Here is a 13,533-nt window from a genome sequence, read left to right on the forward strand (position 1 = left end):
AAATCATGCGCCAAAGTGATTGGCCCTCAAAGTCTTTAATTAATAGATTGTGTGGTTACCTAATGTGCATAAATTTTTGAGGAGATTTTATAACTTTAGGCTTTGTTGGTACTATTTGGCTTGGGAATGGGAGGGATGCCTCATGGAAACTAGCAGCGAGTCCGTTTTTTGCGGGGATGTTTTTTTTTCTAGGGTAATTAGCAAAAAGTTAATTCCAAACGGCTGGCCTACCAAAATTGGAAGGAAAAGTTTAGTTCACTGAAAATATATCTGATTGGTTTTCAAGAGGCTAATTTTTGATCTAATGACAACAGGGTATTATTTAAAAAATGAAAATGAAAATAAGCAGCATTTTATTTTGATAGCTTTCTGTTTATTTGCAAAGTTAGTTCAAAGTTTATTACTTGTTCGTAGAGTTACCAAGGAAGTAGAAATCGATAGTGTACTTTTTATTAAAATTTATAAAATTTGCTTAATATTACAAGTGAGTAGCAATATAAAATAGAACTTGGGATAAATATAACTGTGGCAAATTAATACTGCTATATTTTAGTCGTGCTGGTATGTGTGTTTCCACACACAACTTTAATTTAAAGGTTTTTTTCATTTTAAGTAACAATAACATGGAAATATTTATTTCGAAATTCCCACAGTTTTAACATTTCCTCTTGTACAGAAGCATCCCCTAAAAAAAAATAAAAAAAATATTGGGATCCCAAAACACAATTAAGACACACTACAGGAACTACATCGTAATCGAGCACAAAACGTGATCATTGGTTTTGCTGAATAGGTGGCATGAGCCCTCCTAGCCATTGTTTACCATCTTTATTGTGTTCTGGTTATCTCAAGAATTCTTTTAAAGATTTTTCGGGGGGAGCGCAACATTTTTAAATTTATTGGCTTTTTTTTAGGAGGGTCCAGCGACACAAATCGAGCATTAAAATTACAGTTTATACATCATAATTAGTTCTCATTAATCTTCGAAAAAAAGAACAATTTTTTTTTATAATATATAATACGTTTCCAGTAATGAAAACGGAATAATTTCAAAATTTACCCAGTCAGTTTCCTTTGTGGTTTTTACTGAAAACGGAATGCAATACACTTATACACACTTTTAAATACCACAATCTTGACCTTGATCTGACCCACTTTGTGCCAGAGGCAAGACATTCTGTCCCCCGATATGACGACAGTGTCCTCTTTTGAATCAACTTAGTCTCCTTCAACGCATCTTCCAACCAATGGAGGTTATATTATATCTCCGGGGAGAAATTTTCCTCGGTCAAGTAGTTAACCAAACCGTGCCAACCCCGACCCCAACATTCACAAAACTAAACCGCGCTGTCTTTACTTTAATCTAAAAATGATGATAGACATCAACAAAGATACCACTAAACACATTCATTTGTTGAATTCAGTCAGAGGGGCGTGTACCTCTGTTTGAGGGCCAATCAGGATGCACACAGGTTTCCTTTAAAACGTTTTTCATGGTCACCGAGTGGCAAACGTTGGACCGGCAGATCAATACAAACAATGACATGGTACATCCAAATATTAATATACATTGCAGCCTAAAAATGCAAGAATGAACTTATACTATACATATCCTATAGTGAAGCATAAAATTACCGTACGGTAGGCCTTCATAAACACATTCCTAAAAGTATGAAAGTGAAGTCCTCAGCAGTTGATGTTCTTTGGAGATATAATTTGCATTTGGGTGATGTCCGGTCTGTATTATTGGTAGCATAGAGTATATGAAACTAGATAGGGTCCTGCTTAAATGGTGTTTGAAGCTTTGCACGGTGTGGAGAATAAGAGTAACTATAAATATAAATATTATAGTAAACTTGCGGGTACAACCATGGGTAAAATCTCTTTTGAAGGAGTGGTGGCTCTGAAAAGAGCCGGTTTGGTCTCGACGTTTCGAACGGTATATACTCTGCTGAAGACGAGCAGAGTATACTGTTCCAAACGTCGAGCAAACCGCCTCTTTTCAGAGCCACCACTCCTTCAAAAGAGATTTTACCCATATATTTATAGTTACTCTTAGGGTCCTACTTCTTCAGTTTGCACCATTGGGCGAAGTGCTTGCAGTTATTTAGTACCAAGGAGTACTCATAAACACCATGCACACTCTTTGACCTAGCCCTTGTGATAACTCTGTCGGGCGGATAACAATCCTGGTCATTGTATATTACTCTATACACGGGATCACGGAAATCAACCTCTTCCTCAACTATACCTTTCTCGTATGTACTATGGATAACCATGACTTTCTTGCTTTCTTGATTGCATGAGACAACTATAGCATGGTGTCTCGGATGGAGGAGATTTGCGAACACAACAATTTGGTCTCCCGGGATCAGGTCCACGATGCGTACGGCTCTGTCGTCTGTACCACCAATTGCCCTGGCGATCGCACGACCAATTGGAGGCCCAATGAAGGAACCAGCTGATTTGACTGCAGTTTTACTAATTGAATCACCAACAAACCATCCAATAAACCCTCCTATGCTGATCCCTAAGCCCGGGAATTGGAACGTCCAACCATCAGCAGGCCCTTCCACACCCCCGCGACCCAAGTATACAGCTAGTCCGGCACCGACCAACGCTGCAGACACTTTAAGTGTGACGATTTGGGCGAAGTCTTTCAGGGACAACTTATCTTGTTTCCTCTGTTTATAAGACTCACTCAGGTCCAAAACGCATGCGAAACCTGCCATGGCGATAATGATATAAGCTTCTGTTTTGTTCAGTGAGAGTCTAGCCAAAGACTCTTCGAGCGAGATACCAACTTCACTATGTGCATTCGCAACCTGCTCTACCAGTTCCCACTCAGCCAAGTTTCCCACATTGCCAGCAATATCCCCAATGTGAACCAATGCATGCCCTGTAATTGCCTTAATTGATTGTTCTGCCACTTCTTTTACCTTTTCACAAAACCATTTTTTCTGTGAGCTCTCTGCCACACCTATTTTACAATGAGAAGCAAATGATTCGCAGTTGTCGTTTGCAAAACTGTATCCGTTATCACCTACTCTGCACTTGGCACGAGCCATGACGAGCTCTGTTGGGTTAGCATTGGTCATTTCCTCCCCATACTCGTGGCGATGTAGCGTACCCTTTTGATCGTCCAAACATATCTCTTCTTCCATTATTTGTTTTAAACAGCATCCCCAGTTTACCTTATTCCAGTGAATCACACTGATTACCCCAGAGCTGACTTTATTAACTGCCGATACTATGGCATGATGCCATATGTAGTATGGACGTTCCCATGCGATGTGGTCTCCTACCTTCAAGACATCTAAAGGTCCGATTTCCCGCCGAAAACCATTTTCCGGAAATATCGGGCTCTTCTCTACAGGTACTTTAAGCTGTTTCTTGAGGGTTGTTCCATACACCTCAATACTTGGACGTGTATTATTAAGATCTGGATGGAACAGGTATTTATCTTCAAGCCATTCCTGACCACAAGGGACGCAGCAGATACCAATAAGTGGATACTGCTCATCTGGACTGTAACCGAAGTAACGCCTGAACTTCAGAGATTCATTATTACCACACGGGCAGAGAGGGTTTTGCTGCAATGGTTCTGTAAAGTGTAAAAGCGAAAATAATCACAACCAGTCAAAATATTGTATTGTAACCAGTCAAAATATTGTTTGTATATATGCGCGATTATTGTTCGAGGGTATCGTGATTCGTAGATAGACCTTTATCATGCTGCCTCCATCTTGGTCATGTTCCTCGTATCGATATGAATGCTAATAATTATTTTGCAAACAGGAACCAGACTATGTTCTTCCAGCCTCGGTTTGGTTACATTGATATCAATGGGAGAATTCAAGATGGCTGCACCGTGATAAGGGTCTACAACGAATCACGATATTCGTACTCAGAATGGAGTCACGGTGGTCAATACCTCAGACTAAGGGAGTCGGACTCAAAATTCAGGATCAGGACTCGGTTTATCTGGGTTAATAACATTTCAACCACAAAAGAAATAATAGTGACAATGTATTGTTGTTTTTGTTGACATTTCTTTTTTATAAAATGATGAATGTAAAGACCGTAAATGCCTCCAATCCCATAAACTTTTTGTTTCAATTTATTAAAACAAATAATATATACACCAGGTTTCGGTTAATTTTCTTCAAACTTTGAATTGTTTTAACGTTACACTCATGTCTCCTTTTGGACTTGTTTAAAGGACACAGACTCAGCCTAAATGACTCGGGACTTGAATTCAAATTTGCCCCAAAGTGATCGGGACTTGGGATCAAAACTCGACCTTTGGAACTCGGGTCTTATTGGAATCGAACTCGACCCAAAGTTATTTGGACTTGGAATCAAACTCGACCCTTGGGACTCGGGACTTAGAATCAAACTCGACCCAACGTTATCGGGACCTTGAATCAAACTCGACCCAAAGGACTTTGGAGTTGTATTTATAATCAAACTCGACCCAAATGACTCTTGACTAGAATCAAACTCGGACTCGAATTTGCAGAATTGAGAACTCATAAAAATAGTTTCTGAAGTTTACACAATTGTTTCGTCTTTGATATGATCTTACCAAGTTCTTGTGAAAGGTCGATACCGACCGCTAGGGCAGCTTTCCACAAGGTCTCCACAAGGTTCAATCGGTTGAATGTCTGCCTCCATGCGTCAAGCGTCTGCAAAGCCTGACCAAAACTTGGGATAGGGTCATCCAGGGAGTCAGATACATCTTTGACGACAATTTTAGCTTGAAGTTGTTCGGCCAGATCCAACAAACGTTTCCCAACTTTTCTTGCCACTTTTTCAATGGTTTTATTATCCAGAACGTCTACGCCTGATGGAGGGAAAACAAAAATTGTGGTTATGTCCATATTGATGTTTGTTAGCGCTGTGTACTCAGTACTTACTTGTGAAAAAACACAGGCATATTACTCGGGTGGGATAACCCATGGCCTTTGCAATTCTAGAGCAGAGTCTAGCTGCATGGATCCATGTGATGGATAAACGCCTTCCGAGTCAATTATTTCCTTCACCACAATAAACCAATATTTAAAAAAAAATACATTTTTGTAAAAAGAAACACTAAGTATGAAACTACAGTTAAACAAAAACACAATGAAGAAATTATTTAGTTAAAATTTAACAAAATCACAAGGAGCAAAAAAAATTAAAAAATTAATTACTCATACGAAAAACTAAGTTAAGTAACATGAACAAACAAATACTAGAGGTGAGAGGTTGCCCGCACCTCGCCCTTTAACGTCATAAAACCTCAGCAACTGACAATCATTAAAAAAACTATACAAACAAAACGAGAAGCTAAAATCATAACAAAATTACAGGAAGATGATAAAAGGTCACAAAACTTCAAAAAGTAGATAAAAATATTAAAAACTTAATACAGAAGGACAACATAATATAAGGAGAGAAAACTAAATACCCTAAAAGGGAACAATTATTACAACAAAGAGTGCGTTAGATTAGCTTCCCTGGGTCGACCCCGCGGTGCTCACTCGGGTGACCCTCTGACATAAGCTAATCGAACGATCACACTCGCCCTCTCATGGTGACGTCATATCCCCATATGACCCACTCCACAAGCAGGGCACTGGGGGCTGACCCGGTGAGCCCCTGGAATGACGTCAAAGCTATTCGAACCCAGGGTCGACCCAGGGAAGCTAATCAAACGCACCATATAATATTGCGTAAGCCTGGCGGCCTTTCACGTTTATAACAAAATACGACTTTTGTTACTTTTATAAACGGCATCAAAATCATTGAGTCTCTAATATAATTGACCATTGAGATCAATAATCAAAACAAAATTGGATGGGGAGAGGCGACAGCCTTTTGGGTCGAAATTAATAATTATGAAAAGAGAAAGGTTGTCGCTGAAACAAAAACACAGTTCTCGGTTTAAATACTTAGGCCTAAAATAATTATCAGAGATGGTGAAATGAGATACTAGTGAATTAATTGGCGGTTATGTTTTTGTTTTTGTTTCGTTTTTTTTGTTTTTTTGTTTTTGTTGTTGTTGTTTTTTTTTTTTGGGGGGGGGGGGTGGGTTGGGGGGTTGCGCAAAACATTTGATCAACTTCCTCATGATCAACTGAAAGCTTGAGTCCATAAAAATGGCTGTTATTTTTTTAATCTCAATTTAGTTCACACCGGAAGTTCGGAAATTCGGACCTAGCATGTTATCTCTGTCATCACAAAATTGCGCTACGTTGTTTATTTCTTTATTTTGAATTTTTAGACAAACACTTAGTTCGACAGTGGCTGTCATTGTCAAGAAGGTTATTTATACAAAAGTATAACAAACGCCATCTAGAGATGTGTAAAACAAGACCCCTGCCAACGGTAAAAATATATTATAATATAATAAGGAGATTACACTCAAACGCTTACAAATCACAAAATTAACTTGAAAACATAATTCTTTCATAGACGAGCAGTGTCAAAACCAAGACTCGATTACGAAACCCGCGAGTCTGCATTATTAACGTGTACACCATGTTTACATTTAAATACATCTTTTAAAAAACTACATAGAACCTATCCTCCATGTTTTTTACAACTATTAGCCTACTATAGAAGCATGGGTCCCAAAGCGTGGCTCGGAGGGTCCCATTAATTCAGTAATCTTCCGTTTGGACGCCGGGAGGTATAATAAAAAATATTCCCAATTTTTGGAACGCACGATGAACGTCGAGTAACCTTGGCCTTGGCGTGGCCTCATTCTATAATATAACACTACCGTATTTCCCTTACCTTTCGGTACATGTGGGTTGATATTTCCATGGAACCTTCCACCATCTGTGTCCATATGACTATCCATGTTCACAAAGGTAAACTCACTCAGGTAAAACCACTACAGCATGACAGTTGTGATGAATGTTGCGTTATTACCAAGGCCAACACTAATAATGTCACCAATGTTTCGTCTTCCGCCATTTACCCATGGTATATTATCTCCTCACTTAACATAATGAGACTATGCCATTTTTATGGGGTGAGGGCGTTTCGATGGCTACCGCCGGTACCCAGTACCATTAAAGGGAAGTCACGATTAAATATGATTTGTGCTAATTTCTAACCGTATACTTATAGATTCTTTTTTCTCATTGTCCCTTTGAAGTTTTTCGTATAGTTATTCACGATTTATTACTTTGTATTACCCGCCTTGTCCTGTTGTGGGGGGGGGGGGCGTTAATTCACAATCTTAGACATGATGAGCAGAGTTCGATCCAACCTCAAATGGGTTTACCTTAATATAGGGGCCTACTGCCTCGATGTAAGGCTTTTATGGTTATTTTTGCTCAAAAGGCCTTTTGTGAGCAGCAACTATAAAAGGCCCTTCTATTGACTAACCTTATTACCTCCAGCATGCTCCCAGGGTGTCTATTTTTCATTTTTACAAGAAGAAAAAAATATAAATAGCATAAAATATCCGCCACACACAAAACAAACGATCAGAAAAAACAGTCTAGTTGTCAGCAAATTTGATTTTTTTTCTTTAGTACTTTTGAATAATATTAGTGTTTTTAAACATCTGTGACAGGTGTATGTAAAACACGCCCTACCCCCCCCCCCCACCCCCCTATTTTATAGAGATCAATTTACGCCCTCTGTCGTTCACATTAAGTAAACTTCAAAATGGCAGCGCCCATGGAAAAACGGTGAGCGTGCGATAAACTCACACAACACTGAGTCAGACTGTCGGTGGTGTCATATTTAAATTGTTGAACAAGTTTCGAAGAATTATGGTTCTAACCACAGCAGTTCTTTTAAGAAAGGTATGTGCATTTTGTCCTGTTTATTACGGTCCTTTATTACCTCATATTCTGAACTGCCGACTCGTCGCGACGCCGACGGCGAAGCCGGATCGGAGCGGGCGGAGGGTTACGTCGTAACAGGGGGAGATTCTCTCGAGCGGCAAACGACAACCTGGTCCAACACGTATAATTTCGACAGCTCGTCTAGATGGTTGTTTGCCGCTCGAGAGAATGTCGTAACACTCAGGCCTTGCGGCAGTCGGGAGGAGGGTTACGTTATCATCGGTGACACTATATACCAGAAAATACCGGAAATTGTCGGAAAACACCGGAAAACTACCTGAAAACACCGGAAAACTACCGGAAAACACCGGAAAACATCTGAAAACTACCGGAAAACACCGGAAAGCTACCAGAAAGCTACCGGAAAACTCCAGCAAATAATTCTAAAAATGCGGTCCTACTAAAAGCCGACAACAAGCCGACAACGCCGACAACAAGCCGACAAAACCTACAACAAGCCCAGAGCGCCGCCAACACGCCGCCAACAAGTTTTAAATACCTCAAAAATGGCCAATAAACCATAGATATACTAGAAATATGTGTGTTCTGTAATATACATAAATTTAATGGAAAAACTTCACGACTAGACCCAGATAATCATAATCAGTGCAGCCTAATCCTCTTGCCAATTAATAAGCCTGGACGATATCACCTGTTACTGTTTAAGGAGTATTAATTCAATTTTTGATCTGAAAACAAAAAAAGTTAAGTGAACCTTCAATCTCTACCAACTGAGCTATCGCCTACATTTACTAATAGCAATTAGCTGCTTAGTAAGTCTCTGTCCTTACTCTATGGTAATATATTTTGTTCAATCTTACTTAGGCTGGAAGATGGAGAAGCAACTTTATTGATCAAGTTCGGATTCATGTCAAGGGTGGTGCCGGGGGTCAAGGTCACCCAGCTTATGGTGGCAAGGGGGGAAATGGAGGTGATGTTTTTGTGAAAGCAAATAAGAATATTTCTATGAAGGATCTGAAGATGAAGAGAAGACATGTGGCTGGAATCGGAGAAAATAGTCGGTAAGAAATATCTGGATTAGTAGGATTTTAAATTTAACTGTGTATCAATCTTAATTACAAAGTGTGATGCCAAAATGAAAAATCACTACGGTATAGCAGATCTTAAGATGAATCTTTAGGACTTCGTGAAGCTGAGCCCAGCTGGTTTTTTAATTTAATTCTGTCTCGGCTGACATTTTGAATGTTGAAAAAAATGTATCATTTGATACAAAATGCTTAGATTTCGACTTTTGTTGGGTAATGATCACAACTTATGTTGTTTTTTAAAGTTATGTTTTTCATAGGAACATCAAAGGTGGACACTGGACACTATTGGTAATTGTCAATGACCAGTCTTCTCACTTGGTGTATCTCAACATATGCATAAAATAAAAAACCTGTGAAAATTTGAGCTCAATTGGTCGTCGAAGTTGCGAGATAACTATGAAAGAAAAAAACACCCTTGTCACATGAAGTTGTGTGCTCTCAGATGCTTGATTTCGAGACCTCATATTCTAAATCTGAGGTCTCGAAATCAAATTCCTGGAAAATTACTTCCTTCTCGAAAACTAAGTCACTCCAGAGGGAGCCGTTTCTCACAATGTTTTATACCATCAACCTCTCTCCATTACACCTTACCAAGTCAGGTTTTATGCTATAATTATTTTGAGTTATTACCAATGTGTCTACTGCCTTTAAATAAAACAAATAATAACTGTATAAATGGTTTCATTTTGTTAGGGTCCGAGCGTTGCAAGGCAGCAAAGGAAATGATGTTATTATAAAAGTCCCCCTTGGTGTGTGTGTAGCGACAGACGATAGACATGTCTTAGGTAAGTCCCAATCTTTTATAGAAAGTCTCAAAAATGAGACTTTTTGGTAACCCTCATGTGCTGAACATACTTCAAATGCAAGAAGAAATGTCTTGTTGAAAGTGTAAAAACATGTTTAGTTTATCACCTTTATTGCAAAACATTGTGGTGCAAAAGGGAAACACTGAACAGGCACGCAAACCCAGAAATACCCTTGATCACACATTTGAATAGAATAAACAGACAGAGACAACAACAAAAATGGAAAAACAACTGTAGAAAACATGGACCTATATAGGCCTATTAGATATGTGCAACCATCAAGCCGAGAGTACTGTGTGCTGTTCAAGACTGGTGGTTTAAAATAATCTGTATCAATGATTTGAATTCTGATTTTGTTTGTTATCAGGTGACCTTGACACTGAAGGACCCAAGGTTCTTGTCGCTAAAGGGGGACTAGGGGGTTGCCATGACAACAAATGGTCTGGTGAAAAGGGGCAAGGAGGAAACATCAAGTTAATTCTGAAGCTCATCGCTGATGTGGGACTTGTCGGGTACGTCCCATTACAATAATAATAATAATAATAATAATAATAATAATAATAATAATAATAATAATAATAATAATAATAAGACTTGTAATGCGCACATATCCACCCTGCTGGGTGTTCAAGGCACAGTAAAACCAAAAACAAAACAAAAACAAAACACAACACAAAGAAAAACAGACACAACAAAATTAGTCATTGAAAACCTGTGACATAAGATAAGTTTTGAGAAGAGACTTGAATTTTGCAGTACAAGTATAGATGTCGTTGTTGTTCATGATTTCTGTGATTGTGATTTGTTTGTGTTTGTGATTATTTTATATACTGATTGAGTCTTGGTTTATTAGGTTTGTCTAAACATGTAAAGTCTTGTGTTTTGGAATGACTTGGAAACACATAATGAAATTAATTCAACAATTGAGTGTACAAGTTAAATAGCCAAATAGATTCCTGCAGATGTGTGTTTTTGAGGTGGACAGTACTAAAACAGTCTATTTGTTTTTATCATTTGAATTTGCAGTTTCCCAAATGCTGGAAAGTCTACTCTACTGAAGGCGCTGTCGAGAAGTCAACCAAAGATTGCCAGCTACCCATGTAAGATTCAAATAAATAGTTTGTTATGGTTTCTTAAAATTCACACAAGTTCAGTTTATGAACCGGTATATTGCATACATGCTGTTGTTTAATGTTTCTGAAATGATTATTTGCTCTTGTATTTTACTGCAGTTACGACTATTAGACCACAAGTTGGAATCGTTGAATATCCTGATCAAAGACAGGCAAGTATTCTAAATAACAGGATAAAAACAGGATGAATAGGAAACAAGAAAATAAAAGTTCAATTTTAGATGTGGGAGGAAAACCCCAATACTCGCGCAATCAGGTAGACACTAAAAACCAAATCCACATGCAAGGGTCCAGTCTGAGGTGGGATTCAAACCGGGGTCCACAGGGGTGAAAGGCAGGAAAAGGAACAACTAAGCCAACCTGGGCCCTATTCCAAAGAGCACAAAAAGTAGCTAAGCAAACAAAAATTATGCTCACCAGAATTAGGCTACCAGCCAAACTACCAAGACACATGTACAATTTGTGACTGGTATCCTGCTCATTTCTTCTAAGCAAAACATTGTTAAGCAATATTTTCTGCTTTTTTTTTTAAAAAGCAGCTCTATGACATTTGACCCTGGTTTATGATATCTTTCTACAGATAAGTTTGGCCGACCTACCCGGTCTGATTGAAGGGGCTCATATGAACTACGGTATGGGACACACATTTCTGCGTCATGTAGAGAGGACTAAACTACTTCTATTTATGGTGGATGTTCATGGGTTTCAGTTGTCCGACCGGAACCCATTCAGGAGTTCATTTGAAACTATTATGCTTCTAAACAAGGTAAGAAATAAATTGTCGAACACTGCCCCTCCCGGCCACTCCAAACTTGATCATAAAACCACTAAATCACCAAACCTTGCCCCTCCCTGCCTGCTCCAAACCCTTCCTGTATTGGTCACATTCCCTCTGTCTGGACAACATTCTAAGCCCTTCCACCAATTATTCCTTCTCTCTGCTCCCAAAAACTTCCAATTTATATCTCTAACCTTACTGTTACATGCACGTATTACACTGTTGACTCCAGACATCGTCAACAGTTAACACCTTCTAATTTTGTATACTTTTAGTTTGTGTTTAACAAAGAAAAATCAGCAGGCCTCAAAATAATCCAAGGCGCCCACAGTAATTGACGTACGGTAGTGCCCTGTGCTTTTGCTGTGGTGCAAAGTTCCAAAACAAATTTACAATTTTCTCATAGAAGTGGCCCTTACAGAGGAAAATTGCTGTGACCCTTCAGGAGCGAAATTCAAGGCCTGAATCAACTACAGCAGGACTTGACCTATTACCTCCGGATTAAAGTGCCCGGGCTCTACCAACTGAGCAATCTAGCCCTATGTTTGCAGTCTCCTTATTTTAACAAAATCTTAAATCAGGGGTGCCAGTCTGAAGCCATTCTACCTGTAACTGCCGTGTAGCCATGGATCACAACAAAGTTTACAATACAACCTGGAAAGCAGAAGCAGAGGGATCACCCTTTTATACTTGTTTTTAAATCTCAAAGATTAAATCCCTCTTTCTACTTTGAAGGAGCTAGAGCTATACAAGCCTGAATTGACAAGAAAGCCAGCCATACTTGCTCTCAATAAGATGGACATTGAAGGAGCTGAGGAATGTCTGCAGGAAACAAGAAAGTTACTTCAAGAAAGTAAGTGGGTAATTTATAGATGCATCAGCGATACTGTTGTTGGGTTGTATTTAAAGGCACAACTCAAACCTGTCAAATCAAAGAATTACAGGAGAAACAATGCGCTAACTACTGTATCTTGACTAATCAGGGATGCAATAAGCTGTAAAACGTGAACTGTTAGCGCAAAACCTGCGAGCGTGAAGCCTGCTTACATACATTTATCTTAGGTTTTTATAGCCCTACTCTGAAATCTGAGGCATTCTTAAAGCCTATGTTTTACCTTCATGTTTTTGTGGCATTCTTTATGGTTTAATCTTCATGTTTTTCTGAATTTGATCTTAATTATATTGGGGGGTTAAAAGATTTCCGGTTAAACCAGAGAAATCGAATCCCTACTAATCAACCTGTTTTGCTGTATCTAGGCGACTATTCAAGTATCTCTGAGGAATTAAGACCAGCATCAATGATCCAGTTTGAAGATATTATCCCAGTATCAGCCCAAGAGGGTCACAGCATCGACCTACTTAAAGATAGAATCCGCTCCACCATCGACGAGATCCATCAGAGAGAACACCAACAGGACATAAAGGAGCAGGCTAATAATAGGTGACCTTTGAACCCCAAGGGTCAGGCTATTGACCTCTCAACCCAGACATTGTACCATAACTGATGATCAAATCATGGAATGCAACTCTTATAGGTGAACTTTGACCCAGAGTGACCTCTTAGGATGTGACCTCTTCTTGCGAGGGCAAAACGTCTCAATTTGTTATCATTCCATCTAGAGAGAATTTCAAGGAAAGCTCTGCATGTGGATGACCTTTGACATAAAAGGTCACTGTGAATGACCTTTGTTGTATAAACTCAAAGAAAGTGCAAATCTCTGCAACTCTGCAACAAATTAAGGGAATACATCCAACACTGTTATTACGCAGGCATGTATCAATGCATGGCCCAATTTCATAGAGCTGTTTAAGCACAAAGAGTAGCTAAGCACAACAAAATTACGCTTACCAGACTAATTTGTAAGCAATATTTTCTGCTTAAGTATATCTTGTGCTTCTTTCAATCAGACAATAACA

General features: G+C 39.0%; 2 protein-coding genes across 2 annotated transcripts; one reads left to right on the plus strand and one right to left on the minus strand.

Moving 5' to 3' along the window:
• Positions 1-384: 384 nt before the first annotated feature.
• LOC139948817 (uncharacterized) lies at positions 385-6,974 on the minus strand. The gene is made up of 3 exons (XM_071947154.1): positions 6,784-6,974; positions 4,589-4,846; positions 385-3,604 (listed from the first exon to the last, which is right to left on the minus strand). Exons 1-3 carry the CDS (start codon positions 6,848-6,850, stop codon positions 2,064-2,066), a joined length of 1,866 nt encoding a protein of 621 aa, XP_071803255.1. The 5' UTR covers positions 6,851-6,974; the 3' UTR covers positions 385-2,063.
• A 696-nt stretch (positions 6,975-7,670) lies between these two features.
• On the plus strand, positions 7,671-13,469 carry LOC139948979 (GTP-binding protein 10-like). Its single transcript, XM_071947363.1, has 9 exons — positions 7,671-7,808; positions 8,676-8,872; positions 9,593-9,684; positions 10,073-10,217; positions 10,732-10,805; positions 10,938-10,990; positions 11,419-11,604; positions 12,352-12,469; positions 12,874-13,469. Exons 1-9 carry the CDS (start codon positions 7,776-7,778, stop codon positions 13,059-13,061), a joined length of 1,086 nt encoding a protein of 361 aa, XP_071803464.1. The 5' UTR covers positions 7,671-7,775; the 3' UTR covers positions 13,062-13,469.
• The last annotated feature ends 64 nt before the right edge of the window (positions 13,470-13,533 follow it).

Source organism: Asterias amurensis, chromosome 16 (genome assembly GCF_032118995.1).
Source record: "Asterias amurensis chromosome 16, ASM3211899v1".
Classification (NCBI taxonomy): domain Eukaryota; kingdom Metazoa; phylum Echinodermata; class Asteroidea; order Forcipulatida; family Asteriidae; genus Asterias; species Asterias amurensis.